This window comes from Mustela lutreola, chromosome 1 (assembly GCF_030435805.1).
Source record: "Mustela lutreola isolate mMusLut2 chromosome 1, mMusLut2.pri, whole genome shotgun sequence".
NCBI classification, from domain to species: domain Eukaryota; kingdom Metazoa; phylum Chordata; class Mammalia; order Carnivora; family Mustelidae; genus Mustela; species Mustela lutreola.
The window spans coordinates 182,748,492-182,775,707 of NC_081290.1; the positions used below are offsets into that span (position 1 = coordinate 182,748,492).

The following is a 27,216-nucleotide window of genomic DNA, read 5'->3' on the forward strand; positions in this document are numbered from 1 at the left end:
CTTCAAGCCTCTGCAGCTGCTTTTGAAAGGCTCCAGAGAAACATTAATGCCAGAGGGAGGAAAGAGACATCAGACAAGCAATATTCTTTCTGAGGATTAGTATGAAATACTGTAGTTCATATGAATTTCTCTTGTATCATTTTCTCTAGGGTTTACTTTTCGCATATGCAAAGACATACATAGACCCAGGAAAATGCATTTTCCCACAATGGTATTTCTAAATGCTTGCCTTCTGTAGCACATCCACAGTCTGTCTGTCTGCCTGCCTGTCTCTTTTCATCCATGGTGCTCTGCTTTATGCAGGGACTTGGAATTTAATTTTCTGGCTTAGAAACACTTACATAGGCACAATTCCCAATGTCCTTGGCGAAGATTTTGAGGGGAATGCTCTTCGGGTAGTCCTTCTCTTTCTCTAGATTGATGTATCTAATCAAATGCAACAACAACCCAAAACAACACTGAGTCAGATGGATTTTGCTAATGGTTTATTTTAAAATCAATTTATTTTGCTAATATTTTCAATATACTTATATGCTACATTTTAAAAGACAGATGGAAAGACTCAGCAAAATTGGATTACATTATGGGTATGGGTTGGAAGAGAATCAAATTCTCAGGACATCAGGTAAGGGCATGAAAACAAATAGGAGATCTATTCCCAGTGAGGTCTGAGAAGCACAGTCAGGTTTAGGCACCTGTGGGTGGCATTTTGTCTTCCAAGCTTTCCCCCTTTCCCTGGACAGGCCTGGACACTTACTGACAAGTACAGAAGCATATATAATATTTTATTACACCAAACCAAGATAGTGTCCTTTTACTTCTCATTTAGCTCTTGGGTAGAATGTAAATCTTCCCTGAGAAAGGTAGCAAGGGGAGGCAGGAGGAAAGGGTTATGGAAATAAGAGAGAAAACTCGATTCACCATTTAGTCTGTATATTCAAAGGTGAGGGAAATAATTGATTTTTGCTTGGCAGAAAACCTTCCATATATGGACACCTAATACATGTTTCTGAGGAAACTGTTTGCTCCAAATGGTAGGTTGGAGACATGGAAATGGGAGAGATTACGGACTAATTTCTGTCTAACCATAGCTCAATGTTCTCCTTCCTAGAAAGTAAGGAATACATGTACCAAAGAGAACACTGTTTACAGGAAGTAGTAGCTGGTGTACAGTTCAAACGGTATTTTATTTTGAGGACAGATGAGTAATTTCTACTAAGGAAAAGAGGAATAGTTTGGGGCACATCTCTGCATAGAAGAATTTAATTCTTTTAATTACAGATTGAAGATTAAGAATATGTTATACTGAAAAAAATACCTCTGAAGGAGAGAGAGCCATTTGTCCTTTTGTTCTGGAGAACTGCAATCAAAGAAAACAGGAGAAAGAAATTAAACACGTAACACATTTATGCTAACGTATCTTGTCAATCCAGACAAAATATTAGCGGTTGTTACTGAGGAAGCGGCACACCAGGGCAGCTCCGGCCTAACTGTGCTCTGGAGAATCCGCAGGGGAAAACCCCATCACGGAAAACCATACAGTCAAGTACAGTCAAACCACACCGTCTAGTCAAACCTCCAAATGGATCCAAGACTGGGACATTTTCTTACTTTATGGCTCTTTGATAAGTATAACCGTTACGGCGGAATGAGTATTTGATCTGGAATCTAAACACCTGGCTTCAAAAATATACGCAAAGCTACCTGATCATGAGTGAATCACTTCACATCTCTACGCTCGTTTCCACGTCTATAAAACTGGGCTAACTGTGGCTTTAATTGCCATATAAACAGAAAATGTGCTCAATTTGAGATTAGAGATTAAAGAGAAATTTGGCATGTTGATGGAAATATCTTGGCCCAGAAACCAGTTTTCCTGTCAGGAAAAGAAATATTTACATATAGCAGAGTTTTAATTTAGTGAATTAGTTCACAGAAAACCTATTCTTAATTACTACAGTATTTTAAGATCAACTCATTTACAACTAAATCACTAGTGATAATTTTTCTGAAATTATGGCTACATTTAATTCTTAAACTTGAAAATATTTCAGTATTTATTTCTATATGGTCTTGAACTCAGTTTTAAACCATATTTCTAATCTCAACAAGATGGAAATTCTTATTATTTTCTTGTTCCAGAAAAATACACTTAACAAGTATTTGTAATTTGTTTCTAAGTCTGTTGCTTAGCAATTTTCCCCAGACACAACTCCCAGGATTGGGCATCTGAAAGTACACTACATCTCTTTTACTGACCATCCAATTTTCACCTTCCACAGTTCCTTATAAACTTCTAATATATTCACCCTTCCCAAAAAGAAGATTTTCTAGGTTCATTTGTATCAAATCTTGGATTTATTTGGCAAAAAACTGTGTTGAAAAATAGGTGAGTTTTCTTTGGACCTGTGAACTTTCTTCAAAGCAGTTAAAGAAATTGGCTCTTTAAAACACTTAATATTTTTTAAACTTTTTATTGACATGTAAGATACACAGAAAAGTTGTATAATGCTTAAGTGTACAGCCTGAGCATTTTTCACAAATTGAACACACCCATGTGACTGAAGCTCAGGTTATGAAACAGAAAATCACCTCGGAAGGACTGCTTGTGCTCCTTTGCAGGCACTAATTCCCACTATCCTGACTTCTTCGTCTTTTTTTTTTTTTTTAAAGATTTTATTTATTTATTTGACAGAGATCACAAGTAGGCAGAGAGGCAGGCAGAGAGAGAGGGGGAAGCAGTCTCCCCGCTGAGCAGAGAGCCCAATGTGGAACTTGATTCCAGGACCCTGGGATCATGACCTGAGCCGAAGGCAGAGGCTTTAACCCACTGAGCCACCCAGCACCCCCCTCAACACCCCCCTCCCCCACTATCCTGACTTCTAACAGAACAGGATGGTTATGTTTTCTTTATTATAAATGTAACCAGACAGTATGTACTATTTTGTGTCTGGCTTCTTTCATCCAACACTATGTTTATGAGACTGCCCCATATTACCGTATGTGGTTTTAGACTGTTCATTCTCATTGCTGTATAGTGTTCTATTGTTTGAATAAACAGCATGCATTCCTTTGAAAATAAACAACTTATGAAGTGTGTCAGGTTAACCCATTGAGACTGATCTATGTAGTCTCTTATGTTTTCCCCTCAACACAATCGGGAATTTCTCACTGACTGTGACAGTTTTCAGTCTTAGATTTCAAAGCTATTAGTCCTTTACATTTTTGGTTTCTTTATAGATATTGTAGTGACTGGCTAGGAGAACCTGCTTCTTGAGCTGCTATCCTGATGGCATTTTAAACTGATTGTGGCCTAGATTTTTCTTAATGTTGACTAATTTATACCATTTCTGATGTTCTTCAACCCCTCCTTCCTTAAAAAACCTGTCTGCATTTTTTTCTTTTTTTTGGGGGGGGTAGCAAATTTCTGATGGAATAAATTCTTAGAGTTTAAAAAAATCTTTATTTAATTTTAATTATTGAAGGCTATCTTTGCTGGATATAGTAGTCTAAGTTCAAAGTTTTTTTCTTTTAACACTTTTAAATAAAGATGCCATTCCACTATCTTCTGAAATTGCCATAGTTTCTGATGAAAAAGCCATGATGATACAAATCATTGTTCTCCTATATGTAATGTGCTGTTTTTCTCTGGCTACTTTTAAGATTTTCTCTTATCTTTGGTTTATAGCATTTGTAACACGACTAAGTGAAATTTTCTTCATACTCTTATTTGGAGTTCACTTAGCTTACTAAATCTATACATGTAAATCACTAAGCTTGGGAGATTTTCAGACTATTATTTCTTCAAAAATTCTGTCCTATTCCCTCTCTCTCCACTTCTGGAGTTCTAGTTACATGTATATTATATCTTTTGGTATTTTCTAACAAGTCTCTGATGCATTTTGAATTAAAGTTGTCTGTTTTGAGGTGCCTGGGTCACTTAGTTAAGCATCTGACTCTTAATTTTGAAAATTTTGGCTCAGGTATCAGGGTCATGAGATCAAGCCATATGCTGGGCTCTGTGCTGGTTGTGGGACCTGTTTAAGATGATCTCTCTCACTCTTCCTCTGAATCTCTCTCTCTCTCAAATAGAGAAGTACATAAATTAAAAAAAAAAAAGTCTGTTTTCTCTATTCTTCTGATTGGATAATCTGTATTGATCTATCTTCAAATTCACTGACTCCTTCATCTTTCATTTCCATTCTGCAATTAAAGAGCTATATATATATATATATATAGAGAGAGAGAGAGAGAGAGAGAGACAGATAAAATTTAAGATACTGCAGTTTTCAGTTCTAATATTTTCATTTGGGCTTTTTAAAATATCTTCTATTTCTCTACTGAGATATCTTTCCATTCATTTCAGTTGGCTTTTCCTTTTACCTAGTGAGCACGATTAAAAAAGTTGGTTTAAAGTTCTTTTCTAAGAGTTCCAACAGGATTGGCCTCTATTGATTATCTTTTCTGGTTCTTTGTATGTGAGGAAATTTTAGATTGTATTCTAGACATTGTGAATATTTTGTTTGCAGACTGAGTGCTGTTACATTTGCAGGGTCAACATTTTTGCTTCAGTTCCTTTAGTGTTAGCTTCAAGTTGCTTTGAGTCTACTCCATGCATGTCTCCAGCAATCAGTCTCACATGTGGGTAGAATCTATATACAAAATCTGGGGTTTCCCTCCTTTGATACTCTCCTTTTCTGATATTTCCCCCCTAACTTTCCTGTGGCTGTGGTTGACTCAGACCCTGCAGTCTGGTTGTTTGGCCAGAAAGACTGGGGGTTTCTGTCAGTTTAGCTGCCCTGCACAATGATATGACTGTAGCCTGCCCTTGGGCCAATGGCTTAAACACAGGAAACTCACCTCTGCTGGTGTCTCCGTCCAAGTCTCAATTCCTCTCCAAAATCTGCCAACTTGTGTTCACTTTGTAGAACCTTTATGTGGTTGTTGTTGTTTGAATTTTGTTCAGAGTTTACACTTGTTATCTATATGGTGGTTAGTCTGTTAAGGCCTTACTCTGCCATACCAAAACTCTTCAGCACAACTTTGTTTTTTAAAATAATCTTTTAAATGTGAAGTAAGTTGAGACTTTCAGGAATTTGCTAAGATATTATAGAGAGCTCTGGTATACCTTTTACCTTCCTGAAATAATCCTCTTACAATGGCACACTTGTCAAACTAAGAAGTCAATATTGGTACATTACTATTAATCACATTCTTGACTCTTCAGACTTTTGCGTTTTTCCATTAATGTCCTTTTTCTATCCTAGATTCCAACCCAGGATAACACATTGCCTTGAGTTATCATGTCTCTTTAGAGATTGGTCTAGGACAGTTTCTAAGTCTTTTCCTGTTTTGTTTTTCTGTTTTTTTTTTTTTTTTTTTTTTTAAACCATGATAATCTGGAGGAGTACTGGTCAGCTTAACCTATAGAATATCCTTTAGTTTGGGTTTGTTTGAAGTTTCTCTCATGTTTGGACTGGGGTTATGGGTTTTGAGGAGGAATAACACAAAGGTGCTCTTCTCACATTCTATTGAGGGGTATAATTAACCTTAATCATCTGGTTAGAGTACTATTTTTTTTAAAGAATACAATGTGTGTAAAACTTCTTTCCACATCGTTTTCACTTCTTAAAACAAGTTAAATGGAAACTCCTTAATTAAAGATATCAGACTCAGGTAGTCAAGGGCCTCAGGTGGTTAAGTACTGATTTCGGCTCAATTCATGATTTTAGGGTTGTGAGATCCAGCCCTGCATCAGGCTCCACACTCAGCAGGGATTCTGCTACAGGATTCTCTCTTTCCCTCCCCACACGGCCCCTCCTGCCATTCTCCCACTAAAGAAAAGACAAATAATAAAGGACATCATGTGGTTTTGCCCCTTACTTCCTTTTACCTGTAACGCCAAGGAGATCAAGCAACAGAAAATGATATTATCTGGAGAAATCTGTCATGGAAAATGAGATATGCAGAGAACAATACAAAAATATAGTTCTTCCAAACAAGTTCTTAAAATCTTGTGGTGGGCCAATAATGCATAATAGAATTTAATGATATTCCTGTTTTTATTAGAAGATTAATAGTTTGGGGGTGCCTGGGTGGCTCAGTGCGTTAAGCCTCTACCTTCGGCTCAGGTCATGATCCCTGTTCTCCGCTCAGCGGGGAGCCTGCTTCCCTCTCTCTGCCTGACTCTCTGCCTACTTGTGATCTCTGTCTGTCAAATAAATTTTAAAAAATCTTAAAAAACAATAAGAAGATTAATAGTTTGGAAAATTTTGCTTATTTAGAAAAATTTGGTTATTTAGTTACTTAGAATGATGCCTGAGGTGTCTAGTGGTAGTGGGGAAGCAGAAGTTGAAAGAAAAACATGTGCATGTGAACTCCCAACTCCTTAAGTGTAAAACAAACATTGGACTTGAGCATGTACCTGTTCAAAATCACAAGTGTAAATTTTGATATGCTCATCCTGACCTGAGAAGTGCCAATTTAGCATGTTCAGGATAAGAGTCTCTATGAAACCCTGATGTTCAGTTCAGGCACCCCATTATTTTATGGCATTAACTTTATGTCTATATTTAAAAACTACTTCTTTAGGAAATTTGGGAGTTTAGGGGTGCCTTGGTGGCTCAGTTGGTTAAGTGTCTGGCTTTTGATTTTGGCTTGGGTCATGATATCAGGGTCATGGAATGGAGACCCACATTGGGTGGGGGCAGGGGGCAGGTATCTCCATGCTCAGCAGGGAGTCTGCGTGGGAGTCTTTTCTCCCTTTCCCTCTGCTCCCCCCTCCTCTTGTTCTGGCTCTCAAATAAATAAATAGCTAATCTAAAAAAAATTTTGGGAGTATAAAACAGTTATTTAAACTTAATTGGACTATTTTATAAAATTTTTCAATAAAAGTCTATTTCATTGGGTTGAAAAGACCAATTTGAAAGCTCACTAGGTAAAGCGGTATGTGAACATGAGGGAAGGGGAGGCTTGAAAGGGTGGCGGCCCCAGAGCTTTGACCACCCCATTCCTCTTCCACAGGCCCTAGGTGCTTTAGCAGAGCCCCTTTAAAAATTACTGGTCAGACCAAGATAAACAACTCCAACGTTCTCAGTATTTACCATTACTCTCCACATACTTTAATGAGAAGTTCCTGGGGAGAAACAAGGCCTATTGGGGTATGTTGAAAGATGAGTTACTGATTTCAGAATAACTCAATCAGAATATAATATTTTCCTTTAAAAAATCAGAACAAGATTTGATTGACGTTTTTCTTTCCATCCTAGAAATCACCTCGTTGACTGTATTTAACATGTCAATGCAGGCACAGCTCTGGTTCTTACCTGAAAGTGGCCACGAAGTTCACAGTGGGCCAGCCCAAGACAAAGGATTTCAGGGCATTGGTGTTGCCTTCTCCCACTTCATCCACACAACTTGCTGTCCACATGTCACTTAGTTTTATTTTATTTTTTATTTTAAAGTTGTTGTTATATCTAAAAAGATAAAAACCAGATAGGACTTCTTGTTATTTTGTTTCTGAAATTTTATGAGAGCTTCTGTACTTGTGATAAAGGACAGTTTCCACTAATAATGGGCCAAGAATGTCTTATTCATTGTTTGTAACTTCAGTGCTTACTACAGGAAACTGTAGGTCGATTGGTTACCTTTGGCCCAAAATGGCCTTTGATACATTTGGTGTATTAGTCCTCACGCTTGTGTCTATGGGCAGCAAATAGCCATACACCGCCTACTTTATTTTTCTATGTTGAGCATTGTATTTGGAATTTACAATTATAATAAATTTTAAATTTACTGCTGCTCTAAAAATTTCATTTATTATTTTTAATGTGCCTACTCCAGTAGTGGCTGAACAAAAGATTAAAGTACACATTATTTATGAAAATATTTATAAAATTTTCACCTTAAGAGAGATAGATGCACTTAAAAAAATATTTTCTGGAATTAATTAGAGAAATTTTCAGTGTATTTCCCACTGAATGGGTACAACATTTTCTTGTCTTTACAAGCAAAGTTTTAATTTCCTTTCTTAAGACTTTGTTCATATCATTTTCTCTTATATTCTGACTACAATTAAAAACTATAGCCAAAAAACAGACCCTAACCTAGACTGGGGAAAAAAAAACCAACAGAAAGTATTGTACTTCAGTGGAGTTAACACACTTAATATTTATCTTCAAGGACCCAGAGGGTGACCAACTTTAAGTTGGCAATGAAATTGCTTTTTGACAATTTCTACCTAATCTCCCTTAGAACCCGTTATTGAAACCACCATTATCCCTTGACCTAAATTCACAGATTTAATGCTCACAATGGATCCGAGAGTGAGTGAGTTAGAAGGCACTGGGAAAGATAAAGAGAATGCTCAGGGAAACTTGCACACTTCCTACCATTCAGAATCATTTGTGGAAACAGAAAAAGTTAACATGAAATCAAAGATAATTCATATGGTGATTCACAGATCTGTACCCCTGGGGATAAAAATATATGTTTATAAAAAAAAAAAAAAGTTAAAAAAAAAAACAATGGCAGGAGAGCACATAGTAAAAAAAAAAAGATAATTCATATGGCAGTAGTCCTAAACTCCTTCATGGAATATTTAAAGTCAGAACTCTTTAGAAGGATCTATAAAATGAAAAAGGATCATGCAGGAACTACACAGGAAGGATAGTCTAGATTCGAAGCTTCATTTATACTTCCTGTAGGGCACACTTACTGTTTAAGTGTGATAGGAAAGAGCCTTGTGGCTCTAAAGATGTCTAGGTTTCTTTCTTCATCCTGTTGCTATGAATCTTTAGATTTTTCAAAATGAAACAGACTCAATTGAAGATAAAATTTTATTCCTTTGTATTTTTTGGTTAAAAAAACTGACAGAATGGGAGAAGATATTTGCAAACGACATATCAGATAAAGGACTAGTGTCCAGAATCTATAAAGAACTTAGCAAACTCAACACCCAAAGAACAAATAATCCAATCAAGAAATGGGCAGAGGACATGAACAGACATTTCTGCAAAGAAGACATCCAGATGGCCAACAGACACATGAAAAAGTGCTCCATATCACTCGGCATCAGGGAAATACAAATCAAAACCACAATGCGATATCACCTCACACCAGTCAGAATGGCTAAAATCAACAAGTCAGGAAATGACAGATGCTGGCGAGGATGCGGAGAAAGGGGAACCCTCCTACACTGTTGGTGGGAATGCAAGCTGGTGCAACCTCTCTGGAAAACAGCATGGAGGTTCCTCAAAATGTTGAAAATAGAACTGCCCTATGACCCAGCAATTGCACTATTGGGTATTTACCCTAAAGATACAAACGTAGTGATCCAAAGGGGCACGTGTACCCGAATGTTTATAGCAGCAATGTCCACAATAGCCAAACTATGGAAAGAACCTAGATGTCCATCAACAGATGAATGGATCAAGAAGATGTGGTATATATACACAATGGAATACTATGCAGCCATCAAAAGAAATGAAATCTTGCCATTTGCGACAACATGGATGGAACTAGAGCGTATCATGCTTAGCGAAATAAGTCAAGCGGAGAAAGACAACTATCATATGATCTCCCTGATATGAGGAAGTGGTGATGCAACATGGGGGCTTAAGTGGGTATGAGAAGAATAAATGAAAGAAAATGGGACTGGGAGGGAGACAAACCATAAGTAACTCTTAATCTCACAAAACAAACTGAGGGTTGCTGGGGGGAGGGGGTTTGGGAGAAGGGGGTGGGATTATGGACATTATGTGCTTTGGTGAGTGCTGTGAAGTGTGTAAACCTGGTGATTCACAGACCTGTACCCTGGGGATAAAAATATATGTTTATAAAAAATAAAAAATTATATATAAAAAAAATCTTATTTTTTGAAAGTGCCTATTTAGGTAATATAAAACAGAAACTATAAATCTTTTGGAAAGAAAGGTATGTTCCCATTTCTCTTTTTACACAGTTTGTGTTTCCTAATGTGGGTCTCTCTCTGTATCAGATACTTCACATAACAGGTGGGAACTTCTCACATTTATTGCCCTGGAAAGAAGTCATTGCAATGATTCTTTCCCTAGATCAATGAAGCATCAAGATCATTCATCTCCTGATACAAGAAGTTAATCTCAATGTGTAAACAATCACTTTGCTTGTATTGGCTCATATTTACTAAGAACTTCCCATATGCCAGTCAGTCATTGTGGTAAACACTTTACAGACATTATTTAGTTTAATCCTTACTTTACAGATAAAGAAATGGAGCCATGGAGAGATGTAGCTAAGCAACTTGCCAAGAGTCAAACAGCTGAGCTAGCTAGCATAGCTAGACTCTAACTTGAACAGTGTTGAATTCTGAGCTTATTTCATGCTCTGAACTACTGCATGTCTGTAAAAAGCACTGGATATTGTTGGTCTTGTACAGCATCTGGATGGAAGCATCTTACCAAGAAGTTTCCTTCAGTTTTTCTATTTCCAGCCTTATTTAAGTTTTATTTATCTGAGTAATTTCTACCCAACATGGGGCTCGAACTCCTGACCCTGGAGATCAAAAGTTGGATGCCCTTCTGACTGAGTCGGCCAGGTGCCCCCAGTCTTACTTTTCTCTCTCTGTACCTATAAGGCTTTCTGATGAAACTGTTTACTATGCAGGTGGACAGGAACCTCACAAACACTTATTCCCACAAAGATAAATGGAGTAGCTTCAAAATACTTGAAACCAGTATTAAATAAAATTTTACATTTAGTCCTGGTATCATAGTGTGTTTCTTCATATTTTTCACACAACTCCTAATAGTATTAGACTATTCTAACAGAAATTTAAAAGTTTGAATCTAACGTGAACTGGCTGAAAAAAAAACCAAAATAACAACCCAAAAAGTAATTCTTTATTTCCACAATGTAGTTCCTTACTACAAATTTGTTAAGATGAGGATCTATTTCCTTGTTTTCCTATGTTCCCATCATTATACTAGAAGGAATCCCAGTGAACTGTTGAAATATACAGGATTCTAGGGAGATTTCCCTGCACTTGAAGACAGAGATGTTTTACTAAGTATGTTTGAAGTAGTATATTCCACAAGCGTTTGATGGTAATTCTACTAATAATGAATAGTCATTTCCTTTCAGTAAATTACAAATGGTTGCTCTATAATTACTGATAGAATACTAATTTCTTTCTAAATACTTTAAAGTTTTAAAACATTATCTTGAAAGATGAAAAGCCATACTTCTACTGGAAAAATAGCCTTTTATTTAGCTTTCTAGTGAATATCAAAATTGGTCACAAAGTTCCCATTCAGTTGTAATACTTATTCTAATGAAATATGGAAAAGAAGGACAATAAACGCAACAGAATTTTAGGTAAACACTGTCAACTTAAGCGCAAAGTGAGTAAGATACCTTAGCCAATAAAAGCCAAAAATTGAGAACCTTTTGTACTAGCTCACTCACTAAAATCCCCTTAGTTTCACTAAATAAATATGGGACAGCTAGTAATTTGTTATCCCACTTGAATTTATTTCTATGCCATCAACCTACAGACTGAAAGAAGTTTCTAAATGGAGCCTGAAGGTGAGCCAAAGAAATATTGAACTTAGTGCAGTGAATCTGTTCACCAAGTACATGATTAAGCTCTCACATCATTTCAACAAATTAACGATCAAGGGTACAACCCAATCCTCTATCAAAGGGTGAGAAGTGATAGGGAAGACATTACAGGGAACTAGTTCTCCTGAAACATGTTTAAAGCTTTGCCTGATTTTGAGTTTCATTCCATCGTGGTTGGAAAAGATTTCAATCTTACCAATGCTGTTAAAACTTAAGATATCACTTCACACTGTCAGAATGGCTGTTATTTAAAAAAAGAACCCCCAAAAAGAGCAAAAAAGCCAAAAAGGCAACGAGTATTGGTAAGGACATAGAGGAATTGGAGCCCTTGCACACTGTTGGTGCAAATGTAAAATGGGGCAGCCACTAGGACAACAATATGGAGGTTTCTCAAAAAACTAAAAACAGAGGGGCATCTGGGTGGCTCGGCCACTGAGCGTCTGCCTTAGCTCGGGTCATGATCCCAGTGTCTTGGATCAAGACCTGCATTGGGCTTCCTTCTTGGCAGGAAGCCTGCTTCTCTCTCTCCCACTCCCCATGCTTGTGTTCCCTCTCTTGCTGTGTCTCTTTCTGCAAAATGAATAAATAAAATCTTTTAAAAAATTAAGAACAGAAATATTATATAATCCAGAAATCCCACTTCTGGGTATTTATTAAAGAACTGAAATACTAAGGGCACCTGGGTGGCTCAGTGGGCTAAAGCCTCTGCCTTCGGCTCAGGTCATGATCCCAGGGTCCTAGGATCGAGCCCTGCATTGGGCTCTCTGCTCAGCGAGGAGCCTGCTTCCCTCTCTCTCTCTGCCTGCCTCTCTGCCTACTTGTGATCTCTGTCTGTCAAATAAATAAATAAACAAATCTTTAAAAAATTTTAAAAAAGAACTGAAATACTGTTTCTTATTAGTTAAGAACTTCTACTCATCGCACAAGACTATACTGTTATAAAAGAAAACAAATACTTCCTGTGGAGGAATTTTCTGTGAAATCCTTTGGAAAAGGGGTAACAGAGACAGCAGATTTTGAAGTAAGATGGACCCATGTTCAAATGTGGGCTCAACTAATGACTACCTTTGGGATCTTAGTCAAATAATTTAACTTCTCTGAGTATCAATTTCTTCTGTAACAAGAGAAAAATAGTTCTGCCTGATAGAACAGCTATGCAGGTTAGTCTCTAGAAAAATACTTAAAATACAATAAGATCCAAATAACTGTGAGGTCTTTACCATTATTCACCCCAGTCATACTAAATTTATACTGCTTTGCAAAATCAGAATTTAGCTGTGGCCATGTCTTATTTATGGCATGGTATGACTTAGGTGTGTGAGTGAAGATAGCCGAAAAAAGTATTTACTATTCTCTAGTGATTAAAAATCCCTTTGATGGTACTGGATTTATTAAAATACTTTTATCTTCTACTGGGTTTGATAAACCATGAGAGTGGGGGGATGGAACAAGGAGCAACCACCATGTTCTAAGCAGAGAGTTAAATGCACAGGCATTTAGTACTGAGAGGAAAGTAAATTCTTTTGGTTACCTCTCAAGTATATTCCAAATATGTGTGTCTCCTTCACTGAACTGCCCCTTCCCCAGATAAAGCCCTCATTGTGTTTCACTGGGACTACTCTACCCTCCTGCCCAGTCTCCTTGTTTCTCTACTCTTGCCTACTCTCTAATCCATTACCTCTCAGAGCAAGAAACAAGATCTTAAAAATATGAACTTCATTACAGTATTCCCCTAATTAACATCCCTTTGAATAAAATCCCAACTCCTTAACATAGCCTCTGCTGTACTTGGCCTCCAAGACGGCCCCCAGCGATCTCCTGATATTTGCACCCTTGCATAGTTGTCTTCCCTGCTGCACTAAGGCTGGTCCGGGTGGCCAATAGCATGTCAGAAATGATGGTACGCCGCCTGCAAAATCAGGTTACGAAGGGCTGTGGCTTCTGTCTGGGGTGTTCTCTCGCCTGCCTACGCTCCATCTCACATTCTTGGATCTTCCAGTTTGGAGGAAGCAATCCCATGTTATGAGCAGCCCTGGGAAGACACCTCTGTGGGGAGGAGCCACCAGGTCTGGCCAACAGCCAGGGAGGGACGGAGGCCTTCCAGCGTCCACATGAGGGAGCAGAGAGGTGAATTTGTGAGCGTCAGTCAAGCTGTAAGATGATTACAACCTGGTCAACAGCTTGACTGCAGCCTCACGAGCAGTCAGAACCATGGCAAAGCCACTTCTCAGCATGAGATTCCTCCGTACGGATGCATGTTCCTGTGTATGAGATGTGTGCAGTTATAAACTGTGGTTTTGGGGTAATTTGTGTATTACATGGGAATAGATTACACAGCTGACAAGGTCCTGGTAACCTGAAACTTGTCTATTTCTCCAACCTCAATTCATATTCCTCTCCTGCTCATTATGCTCCAGTTACAGAAGCTTTCCTTTAGCTCCTTCAAAGGACCAAGCTTTCCTACCACCTTTGGATCTGCTCTTCCCTCTGCCTAGAATGCTCACCCTCCTAATATCTGAATGGCTGGTTGCTTTTCAGTCTTCAATGATTTTTCCTCCTCAACTACGGCTACCTAACATATATCCCATATTTTATTTCACCCTGCCCCCAATTTTCTTCATAGAACTAATCACAATCTGTAATTTCTCCCACATGTTAAAATAAAGAGGCCAAAAAAGCAGGGATAATACCCATCACATCCTGTACTGTATCCCCTATATGTATTCAGAACATGGCCAGAGTGGGACCTAAATGAACACTTATTGAATAAAAAAACAACCGAAACTTTTTTTTATTTTTGCAAAAATAAAACAAAACAAAACTATTAAACTTACTTCAGATACTAATTATGGTAACAGAGGCCAGACATTCTTTACAGTAAGCACTGAGCAGAAGGGTTATCTTTGTTAGTGGGAATGCAATTTTATAAACTGGGAGAGGGTTTACAGTATACTTACTTGATTTTGGCCACAACAAACAGATCATTGAACAGGAAAAGATGCCGCTCCTGCCTCTGCAGGCCTCTTTTGAGTTCTACCCGGCCATCAATTAGCAGAGTCCTACTGGAGCACACAAATGAGGACAGAAATGTACATGTATCCACACTGGCAGAAGGACTTTCCCTGTAACAGATGAAACACAACAGATTTTTAGTCAAATGATCAAATATAGGATCGAGTTCTATAAAATTATAGCTTCTAGTTGGCCAAGAAATATAAAGCTCTCTGTATCTTTTTTAATGCAATGGCATAGTTTCCTAATTGGTACCTCAGTCTTTCTCTACACTGTGGTCTTTTACATCTCATTATGAAAATTTTCAAATACAGAACCAAGTTGTACGTTTTATAATAAACACATGTATACCCCAACCTGGATTTTACCATTAAAATTTCACTGCACTCACTTTATCATATATGCATCCAACTATCTGTCCTTCTATCTATTCAATAATCCATTCCATTTTTGGCATTTCAGTGTAAACTGTATATAGCAGTTCATTTCACCTTAAATACTTTGCCATGAACATCATTAACTAAAGTTCAATATTTGCTTATAATTTAAAAAAAATGAGTGTACAATGAAATGCAGAAATCTTAGGTGTATATTCACTGAGTTTTAACAAATACTTTACCTGCACAGTCTTAAACTTTATCAAACTAGGAACATTATCATCACACCAAAGTATTTCCTCTTGTCCCTTCTCAGTTGTGTATTTTAGCTGAAGATGGCTTCTAAGTATTGGCTCTGGGTTGTTTATTTCGTCATCACTGGCTGAGACCAACAGCTCAAAAGTATATTGGAAGGGGAGATGAACCATGAGAGACTATGGACTCTGAAAAACAACCTGAGGGTTCTGAAGGGGCGGGGGGTGGGAGGTTGGGGGAGCCAGGTGGTGGGTATTATGGAGGGCATGTATTGCATGGAGCACTGGGTGTAGTGCAAAAACAATGAATTCTGTTACGCTGAAAAGAAATTAAAAAAAAAAAAAGTATATTGGCCCCAAACTTATATTTTTACTCTCCCGATTATTTAAAAAAAATAGCTGAGCAGATTTTTAGCCATTTGTAGCTGGACTGTTTTGCATATGCCCCATAACTATTCCCGATCTAGCCTTGATAAGATAGAGCCTAGTGATGATAAGACTTCTAGTCACTGCTGCCCATCAGAGTTCTCCAACTCAGAGATTCCCCATGGTGCTACTGAACTCTATCCTGTAGACCTATGAGCTCCAGGGATACCCTCTCTAATCCTTCTCACCTCAGGAGTTCCCTTGCCCTCTTCCCCTTCTGGTTGGTGGTCCTTTGACCACAAGCCTCAAGATGGTCTCATGCCATGAGGGAATTCCTTTCTCCTGCAACCCTGCCCAATGATGTCTTTTTCCTTGTTCAATCCCTAAATCCCTCAATATTCCTTACAATAGTCAATCCCCATCCCATCATCCTTAAGGCAACCACTATTCTGACCTTTTTTCCACTGAAGTCTAGTTTTGCCTGTTCTATAATTTCACATAAGTGGAGCTGCCATATGTACTTCTTTGTGGAAGCTATTTTTTAGTCAGTATTTATCAGTAATCCATTTCTTTATGCTGCTGAATAGTATTCCACTACATAAATATATCAAACCTGATATATTTATCAAATGTTTATTCATTCTCCTATTGATGGACCTGGGCTCTTTCTAGTTTTAAGCTATTATGAATAAAACAACTACAAATATTGTACTGGTCTTTTTGTGAACTATGTTTTAGCTTCTCTTAAATAAGTATCTAAGAATGGAACTGTTGGATCACAGAGTAGGTAGATGTTTAATTTTAAAAAAACCCTGCCAGTTAGTTTTCTAAAGTGGTTGTACCAATTTTTATTCCCAACAATATTGCGGGACAGTGCCAGTTGCTCCATAACCTTGCCAACACTTGGTGTTGTTAGTCTTTTAAATTTTGACCATTCCATGGTTATATGGTAACATCTCATTACGATTTTAATTTATACTTCTCTGATGACTAATGATGTTGAACACTCTTGTCCTCTTTGGTCGTTTGTATAACTTCATTTGTGAATCATCTTAAAATCTTTTGCCTATGTAGAACAATTGGTTATATATCTTTTCACATGTATCTTGCTGAAGTTTGAGAACCACTGCTGTCCAAGACTCTATAACATCTTCTGGTCTAACATTCTAAAAGTCTACAACTCTGTATTCGAAGTGAGCGGAAGTAGCATGTATTTCTACTTCAGGTAAGGTGAACTTCTGAGAGCTGTTCTATCACTTCCTGTAATTTTGGGCTATAGTTACCTCTCCAAGGAAGTGAATTCCATTATGCTCACTAATTACTAATTAAGCACATACTATGCGTAATTTAAAGAGATGTGTAAGTTAGGAACAACGACAGGAAACTGGAGTCCTTGAAAGAAAAGGGAGTTCCTCTGTTTAATACTGCATATTAAAAGTAGGTAGTGAGAGCAATGGCCACGGTTGCCAAACTGTGGAAAGAACCAAGATGCCCTTCAATGGACGAATGGATAAGGAAGATGTGGTCCATACACTATGGAGTGTTATGTCTCCATCAGAAAGGATGAATAGCCAACTTTTGTAGCAACATGGACGGGACTGGAAGAGATTATGCTGAGTGAAATAAGTCAAGCAGAGAAAGTCAATTATCATATGGTTTCACTTATTTGTGGAGCATAACAAATAACATGGAGGACATGGGGAGATGGAGAGGAGAAGAGAGTTGAGGGAAATTGGTAGGGGAGGAGAACCATGAGAGACTATGGACTCTGAAAAACAACCTGAGGGTTTTGAAGGGGCGGGGGTGGGAGGTTGGGGGAACCAGGTGGTGGGTATTGGGGAGGGCACGTATTGCATGGAACACTGGGTGAGGTGTAAAAACAATGAATACTGTTACACTGAAAAGAAATTAAAAAAAAAATGTCTAAAAAAAAAAGTAGGCAGTGAGAAAAAGCCCATCATAGAGAAAAATCATTTCTATTTCAAATTCTTTGGGGATGGGGAGTGAGAGGAGGCGAAATGGCATCTTCTTTATGTAGTGATTTTCAAATTTATAGAAAAAAAGAATAAAATTTCACTTGCAGTTATGAAAATTGAGCAAGGACAAGGCTAGCAAGCAATGAGTAGATGAAGGAATGGTTAACATAGATAGCATCTTACACAGCTTTAGTTTCTCCATCTCCAGACAGAAAAGCTTTTGCAAAGAGAAAAGTCATCTTTTGCATTTTAGTTTTAGGTTCATTAAGTAAATGCTTTTTATTATAATTATAAACCATCAGATAGGGGCAGCTGGGTGGTTCAGTCAGTTAAGTGTCTGCCTTGAGCTCAGGTCATAATCTCAGGGTCCTGGAATCAAGTCCCGCATTACACTCCCTGCTCAGCGGGGAGCCTGCTTCTCCCTCTGCCTCTGCCACTCCCTCTGTACTTTTTGTCTCTCTCTCACACACACTCTCGCTCTCTCAAATAAATTTTATTTTAAATAAACCATTAGAGAGCAGTATGGCTTAAAATACGGATCCTCAAACTATTACTCAAAGGTTGCAACGCTAAGTAGTTCAGGCTTTGTGGGCCATCTGGTCTCTTCTGTCAACTACTCAGCTCTGTTGCTATGTCTCAAAATCAGCCACAGATCATACCTAAATGAACAGGTGTGGCTGTGAGCCAATCAAACTTTATTTGCAAAAACAGGCTGCTTGTCTGGGTCATAGTTTGATGACCCCTGGTTTAAACAATAGTTCTATATCATTTAAATGCTCATAAATAAAGGCTAATCTGAAACAATTAGGGAATTAGAATTTTTTGTTTGTTTGGGGCTAGTGTAGGCCAAAATTTAATTAAGTTATTGTTTTAAAAAATTTTGCATTTTAAAACAACTCCAAAGGATTTTCATACATAATAACTCATTTTCTACCTCATAATAATATTTTCAAATAAGATTTGAGGGTGGTGTGGGGGAGAATCCACAACGAAGTTAAAATATTTCTTTTTCAGGGGCACCTGGGTGGCTCAGTGGGTTAAGCCTCTGCCTTGGGCTCAGGTCATGATCCCAGGGTACTGGGATTGAGCCCCACCTCAGGCTTTCTGCTCAGCAGGGAGCCTGCTTCCCCCCGTCTCTCTGCCTACTTGTGACCTCTGTCAAATAAATAAAAAAATTAAAAAAAAAATTCTTTTTCAGTGTGGATTTATCAATGTACAAGTCTGCAGTTTGTCATTTTGAAGATCCACATGTAAGTATGGCAAGAGATACCTCACGACTTTAGCAAGCTAAGCATTGGTTAAAGAAAAAAAATATAACCAATATTTATGCAGTAGTCTGGAGTAAAGATAAACATCTCAGGACTCACATAATTTAAAATGAAAAAAATCTGTCCTAGAAGGAAACAAAAGTACAAATAACCTTTGTGTTTTTAAAACTACAATCTTAATCAGTGTTTCCTACTTAAAAATGTATTTCTCAATTATGTGACTCTGAAGTGTTTATTTTTATTCTGAGTGTAATGTAGATGTGTTTATTTTAGTCTTTTAGAGTATGGAAATGTGGAGAAGGGCAAGATTGTAACCTTCTATTTAGCCTCTTAATATAGCCTGATTAGCATTTACAAGTTATAATTAACAGAGCTCTAAAACGATCTAACAAATACAAGCTGAGTCTAAGTATTAACCTGCTGCCAGCTTCTTATATATTAACATTCCATTTTCAAATAGGTTTGTGAAGCCATTTCTAAAAGGCAAAAAGGAATTTTAGAAACTTAGTAATTTTTTACTAAAATTAGACAATAGCGTTTATGAAACTTGGCCACAGTAATACCTCTTAATATTTATTACTAAGTCTCACTTAGTAACTGACACAGACACTGTAAAAGCGAGTTTACTTTTAGGTACAGTTTTAGAGGTGGTGTTCCTTCATCTTAAATCACAGAAAAAAAGAAACTAAAATTCAGAATACATTTTGAAAACTTCTCTGTTTATAAGTGATAATTAATTACTAATTATGATGGGAAGTACTAGGTAGGATCTTGATAACCTCAAAGTCTAGCACATGGTCACCACTCATCCCAAATATCATCTCTTCCATAAAATTTTTCTTTCAATTGAACTCTGATTGGTATCTCTTATCTGATATCTAGCACTTAGATCCTGCCTGGTACCTCTGAAATATTCTAATTCAACATGTATTGAGTCTATAATAATAAATTAATTCTTTGCTATAGTGATAAGGGTTGCCTTTGATGTGTGCCTGCCATGTACCAGGTGCTGGAGACAGTCGTGGTCCTTAGTGTCAAGAAGTTAGTGTGACACGTGTATCAGACAAGTAAAACGATGACAAACAAGTGAGTTAAGTGCAGTAGGATAACTTCAGAGGACTGGGGGCACAGAGAGGGGCAACAGTAGGAGCCCGTATCTGTGACTGGGTTAGGTAGAATAGCTTCTTGGAGGAATCAGAGTCTTAAAGGTTGGGCTGACCACTGAAGACTGAGGGCAGTCTGAGTAGGAAGAAGAGTACAGCAAACATGCCTGGTGTGCTGCAGCAACTGTGGGGGGTTCAGAAAGACTGGAGGGACAAAGGCCTGAGCAGGGGAGCAGCACGTGAGGAAGGGGCCGTATTATGGCTGTTTTTCCCATCACATTCAGACTTTATGTGAAAGTACTACCAGATTTTAAGCAAGACAGGGTGTTTTGTAATTTGGAGAAGAAAATAGATGAGGGCAAGCTTAGAGGAAAAGAGACCTTTAGGAATTTACTGTAATAATCTTAGGCAAGAAAGGTCACGAACCTGAGCTGGCAGTGAGAAAAGGACACAAGATACAGAGGGAAAAAACTATCAGAGAGTTAGCAAAAATAAAAACTATGAAAATTTGCAAACTGATTATTTATGGGTTGAGATAAGAGATAGAACTAAGAAAAAGGATATAAACTCAGGGTCCAACCTTTATTTATTTACTTTTACATTTCATCCAACACATATCTGCTAAACAGATATGGGGTAAGCAACTTAGATTTATCCTCTACTCTTGTAAAACTGAGTCCAGCTCTACTGTCAGCTATGGTTCTTGACATCACCCACCGTTTTTGCTCCATTTGTAGCAGAGGTTGAAAACCACAGGCCACAATCATTTTATTTAGCCCACCCAGAGGTTTCAAAAACATTTGGTTTTAAACATCCGATTCACTACATTTCCCCTCTTACCATTTTTTTTTCTGTTTACTGCACCTCCCAGGGACCTGAAAGAATTTAAGTCTGTGATTCAAGCCTTAGTGTTACTGTCTTTTAATTTTTTTAGTATCATTATAAAATATACATAAAATAAAATTTGCCACTTGAACAATTATAAAAGTGTAATTCAGTGGTATTTAGTATATTAACAGTGTTGTGCAACCATCACCACTGTCTAGTCCCCAATAGTCTCACCATCCCTAAGGGAATACCTGTACCTGTTAAGTAGGTACTACCTGTTGCCCACTCTCCCCAGTCCCTGGCAGCGACAAACTTCTTCCTGTCTCTAAGGATTTGTCTATTCCAGATATTTCAGATCCCATCATATGTGGCCTTTTGTGTCTGGTTCCTTCACCTGGCATGTTTTTGAGGTTCATCCATATTGTAGAATCTATCAGAAATCCATTCCTTTTCATTGCTGAATAATATTCCATAGTTTGGATGGACCACATTTGTTGATCCATTCATTAGTTGATGGTCATTTAGGCTTTTCTACCTTATGACTCTTGTGAATGGTGATGCTTTAAAAATTCATGTACATATTTTATTTGAGCATTTTTTTTAAAGTATATACTCAGGAATGGAATATCTGGATCATACAGTAATTCTATGTTTAAGTTAATAAGAAACTGCCAAACTCTTTTCCACAGTGGCTATATGATTACACATTCCCATCAGCAATGTATGAGGGCCCATACTTTTGACCCTTCTCTCTTTGGTCTCCACATATAATCACATTTTATCTTTTAAGGATATTCAAAATTAAAAATAAAATCTCCTTGAGTCTAGACACTCTCAACCTCTCTTATGGTTTGTAAAATTCCTGACTGGACTCTACTTCCTTGCTCTCCCTTTTTCAATCTGTACTACTCATTTCTTCCTTCTATTTCATCAATCTCCCTTATGCACATTGTCAGTGATTGGGGCATGTGCACTGTTTGAAGAGTCAGCCCAACATATTAACCTAGTTTTCAAGTTCTAACACCTGTTTTAACCTAACTGGTTGATGAAATCTCAGATTGGACCTCTCCATACTACCTGTGTAGAGGTAAAACTTGTGAGTCTTAAGAGAATTAGTTCAAGAGTAATTTAGAACAAAAAGAAAGGACTACTGAAATGAAGCCCCAAACCCACTAACAACATCAAAATTTTATCTTATTCAGCAATAAAAATTTGTCAATTAGATATTCATCTCAAACAGTCAACACTAAAAACACATTTTCAGAAAATCTAGTCTAAAGCAATTATCTGTCTTATTGACAGAATAAAATATGGAAAGCCTGTTACTACATTTCAACAGTTTTTATTCAGAAAAAAATCACATTCAAATTACTGAAGAAAATTTGAATTTTCTTCATACATCACATTATCACGTGATGTGGCTGTACGCAATTTGTGCTACCGTGTCCACCCAAATTCACATCCGTGCTGCACCCTGTAGCTCTTATTACACAGTCTGAACCCTGACTTTGTTGTAGAAGAGAGCCTAGTGATGATGTGGATAATCAAGATCAAAGTGAACAAAGTTAGGATAAGGGTTTGTAGAGTACACAGAAAAATGGTTGGATAAACAGTGTGAGCAAAGCCTTAAAGCAAGAAATACAAAAAGGAGAACTTTTAAATTATCAAAATTCTGATCAGAACAGGCAGCATAAGTGATATAATGAGACCAACAATCTTATGTCAACAATGCTAATATTTAAAGAACCAGGAAAACATAAACATTACAAAAGCAAAGACACAACAGCAATATGAAAGAAGGGAGTGGAGGACGTGGAAGGACACTGATAAACACTTATACTAACAACACACAATCATACACAAAGAGTTATTACTTCCAAAAAAGGGACCAAACTACATAACTTCTTTATGGCCTTTATACAGAAGTTGCTCAGCAACGGCTATTAGGAATTCACTTAGTTGACTGTTACCTTTGCTGTGCAGAAGCTTTTGATCTTGAGGAAGTCCCAAAAGTTCATCTTCGCTTTTGTTTGCTTTGCCTTTGGAGACATATCTTGAAAGAAATTGCTGTGGCTGATATCGAAGAGGTTATTGCCTATGTTCTCCTCTAGGATTCTGATGGATTCCTATCTCATGTTGAGGTCTTTTATCCATTTTGAGTTTATCTTTGTGTATGGTGTAAGAGAATGGTCGAGTTTCATTCTTCTACATATAGCTGTCCAGTTTCCCCATCACCATTTATTGAAGAGACTGTCTTTTTTCCACTGTATATTTTTTCCTGTTTTGTCGAAGATTATTTGCCCATAGAGATGGGGGTCCGTATCTGTGTGCCACTAGTCTATGTGTCTGTTTTTATGCCAGTACCATGCTGTCTTGGTGATCACAGCTTTATAGTAAATCTTGAAATCAGGTAACATGATGCCCCCAATTTTATTTTTGTTTTTCAACATTTCCTTAGAAATTCAGGGTCTCTTCTGATTCCATACAAATTTTAGGATTATTTGCTCCAGCTCTTTGAAAAATACCGGTGGAATTTTGATCAGAATGGCATTAAAAGTATAGATTGCTCTAGGTAGTACAGACATTTTAACAATGTTTATTCTTCTGATCCAAGAGCATGGAATGGTCTTCCATCTTTTTGTGTCTTCTTCAATTTCTTTCATGAGTGTTCTATAGTTCCTCGAGTACAGATCCTTTACCTCTTTGGTTAGGTTTATTTAATGTATCTTATGGTTCTTGGTGCTATAGTAAATGGAATCGATTCTCTAATTTCCCTTTCTGTATTTTCATTGTTAGTGTATAAGAAAGCCATTGATTTCTGTACATTGACTTTGCATCCTGCCACATTACTGAATTGCTGTATGAGTTCTAGTAGTTTGAGGGTGGAGTCTTTTGGGTTTTCCATATAAAGAATCATGTCATCTGTGAAGAGAGAGAGTTTGACTTCTTCATTGCCAATTTGGATAACTTTTTTTTCTCTTTGCTGTCTGATTGCTGTTGCTAGGACTTCTCTAATACTATGTTGAACAAGAGTGATGAGAGTAGGCATCCTTGTCATGTTCCTAATCTCAACGGGAAGGCTGCAAACTTTTTCCCATTGAGGATGATATTTGCTTTGGGTCTTTCATAGATAGATTTTTGAAGTTCAGGAATGTTCCCTATACTTTGAAGTGTTTTAATCAGGAACAGATGCTGGATTTTGTCAAATGCTTTTTCTGCATCAATTGAGAGGACCATGTCTCCAAAGGCAAAGGAAACAAAAGCGAAGATGAACTTTTGGGACTTCATCAAGATCAAAAGCTTCTGCACAGCAAAGGAAACAGTCAACAAAACAAAGAGGCAACCCAATGAATGGGAGAAGATATTTGCAAATGACAGTACAGACAAAAGGATGATACCCAGGATCTATAAAGAACTCCTCAAACTCAACACACACAAAACAAATAATCATATCAAAAAATGGGCAGAAGATATGAACAGACACTTCTCCAATGAAGGCATACAAATGGCTATCAGACACATGAAAAAATGTTCATCACCACTAGCCATCAGGGAGATTCAAATTAAAACCACACTGTGATACCACCTTACACCAGTTAGAATGGCTAAAATTAGCAAGACAGGAAACAACATGTGTTGGAGAGGATGTGGAGAAAGGGGAACCCTCTTACGCTGTTAGTGAGAATGCAAGTTGGTGCAGCCACTTTGGAAAACAGTGTGGAGATTCCTCAGGAAATTAAAAATAGAGCTTCCCTATGACCCTCAATTGCACTCCTGGGCATTTACCCCAAAGATACAGATGTAGTGAAAAAAAGGGCCATCTGTACCCCAATGTTTATAGCAGCAATGGCCACGGTCACCAAACTGTGGAAGGAACCAAGATGCTCTTCAATGGATGAATGGATAAGGAAGATGTGGTCCATATACAATATGGAGTATTATGCCTCCATCAGAAGGGATGAATACCCAACTTTTGTAGCAACATGGACAGGACTGGAAGAGATTATGCTGAGTGAAGTAAGTCAAGCAGAGAGAGTCAATTATCATATTGTTTCACTCATTTGTGGAGCATAACAAATAGCATGGAGGACAAGGGGAGATGGAGAGGAGAAGGAAGTTGAGGGAAATTGGAAGGGGAGGTGAACTATGAGAGACTACAGACTCTGAAGAACAATCTGAGGGTTTTGAAGGGGTGGGGGAACCAGGTAGTGGGTATTGGAGAGGGCATGGATTGCATGGAGCACTGGGTGTGGTGCAAAAATAATGAATACTGTTACACTGAAAAAAAAAAAAGGAATTCACTTTGTACAAAGCACTTGAGAAGACATTACAAGAAGAAAGGGGAGAACGAGATGACAGGAGCTTTGTCTCTGAGAGCTTAAAACAACACCAACAAAACAACCCAGCTGTATATCATACAAATGATACACAATGATGTAAACCCAAGTAGACAATAACCTGAGCTTTAGAACACTGAATGCTCCAGTGAAAATGGCAACTCTGTGAAAACAATCTTATTTGATTATGAAATAATCAGCAGGAACAGAGAGATTCCAACTAAGGACTGGAGACTTGAAAGCAATTTAGTCATTTATATGGCCTGATGACTAAAAATACTGTGTATCTTAATTATCAACTAAAATGAGTTTGGGTCATCTTCTTGAATCAGATGAGAATGCTAACCATATTTAAGCTACTCAAGGAAATTTAAATTTCTATGTGTAGTGATTATAATGTGATATGGTTCTATGTTAGCTTGTTTAATTATTCAACAATGAATCAAACACCAATATGCTGGTTGGGCACTCCAGTACTTTGACTGATTTGGTTCAGTTAATAATAATGGTACACTGAAAGGAACAAAAGAATCACACTTGATTAAAGGTAGCTCTAACTACAGTTTCTGGATCTGCTAAAGCTAGAAAATATCACTAGATAATTTTTAGTTAGAAAATTAAGAGAGGCACCTGGGTGGCTCAGTTGTTAAGCATCTGCCTTCAGCTCAGGTCATGATCCCAGGGTGCTGGGATTGAGCCCACACCAGGTTCCCTCTTTCCCACATCCCCTGCTTGTGTTTCCTCTCTCTCTCTCACAAATAAATAAAATCTTAAAAAAAAAAAAAGAAAATTAAGAAATATATTATATACCTGTGAACTAGAAAGTCATCAAGGCAGTACACTAAAGGCAAGGATTTAAGTTATTTGCTACTTCCAGCTCACTTCAGCCAAAATGTTAATATTCATGTTGATGCATAAGTGAGGTGAATCAATTAGTTGGTTTGTAATAGAGAAGAGTTGCCTTTGAAAGGAAACTTTAACTACAATTTTACCAAAATACCTACATAATGTTTTTCAGAGTAAGAAAAAACCATACAATAGATACTTACTTTAAGCCTTTTTTTTTTTTTTAAAAGAAAATCACAGCAGTGAGTTGAAGTCTCTTAAAGAAAAAATTGAGAGGCTTTGAAATAAATTTTTGAGCACCTTCTTGGTCTTGATAAGTTTATTTCAAATTAAGTCAATTTGGGAAATAAAAAATAATTCTTTTAGTGAATGCTAAATAGAAAGTTCAATATTAAAGGAATATTTTAATCCAATGTATTTTTATCCAATTTTAATACAAGGAATATTTTAATCTATATTGAGATAATTAAGCTATTTGATGAAGTTTAACCTTTATTTTTTAAATCCCAAATCATATTTCATGTTTACAAATAATTCATTTAGTCACATATTTATGACTGCCTACCATGAATTAAGCACCATTCAAGACACTAGGGATATAAGTTAGTGCAGCTGCCAGAGGCCATGAAGGTATTCCCTTTATTCTGAGTGAGACAGGAAGAGGGGATGGTTTGAACAGAGAAGTGGCAGGACCTATATGGTGAATAGAATGGAGGAAGACAAAAGTGGAAGCATGTATTTACATCAGGAAAATTTAAAATAATTAGTAGTTATAGTTGGCTAAAGTTCCTTAAGTAAAAACTCAGAGGCTTTCTGAAAAGTAGTAACTTAGAAATCATGGTGGTTGGTAGTTATGGAAGTGGTTGGATATATTTCAAAGGTAGACCTTAATAGGATTAGATGATAGGCTGGTTTCTGGTGTAAAGAATCAGAGGAGGTGTGGGGATAAGGAATTTGGTTTTGGATTTGTTAAGTTTGAAACACCTATTAGATGTCAAAGTGGAGATTGTAAAGCTATGAAAGAGATCAAACCATCTAAGGAGTTAGTATAGACAACTGGCTCAGTTACTGAACCCTGAGGACAGCTAACATTTAGAAGTTTGCAAAGGAGAACTAGCAAAGCAGAATGAGCTGGCTGCCAGTAAACAGAACCAAGAAGCCTGGGGAAGGAAGAAGGGAGAGACTGGAGTGTCCAAGGCCAATGTCAAGGAAGATGATTTAACATTGGACCTAGCATTATGGCATTCA

General features: G+C 37.4%; 1 protein-coding gene across 4 annotated transcripts in view; it reads right to left on the bottom strand.

Moving 5' to 3' along the window:
* Positions 1–27,216, bottom strand: part of ARHGAP20 (Rho GTPase activating protein 20) — a 130,300-nt gene that overhangs the window by 36,070 nt on the left and 67,014 nt on the right. For all 4 annotated transcript variants that reach the window (XM_059179980.1, XM_059179966.1, XM_059179989.1 and 1 more), the window contains exons 3-6: positions 14,559–14,723; positions 7,326–7,475; positions 1,319–1,360; positions 342–426 (exon numbers count right to left, since the gene is read on the bottom strand). In XM_059179980.1, the coding sequence (XP_059035963.1) occupies positions 342–426; positions 1,319–1,360; positions 7,326–7,475; positions 14,559–14,723 (442 nt within the window). The remainder of the gene's footprint in view (positions 1–341; positions 427–1,318; positions 1,361–7,325; positions 7,476–14,558; positions 14,724–27,216) is intronic.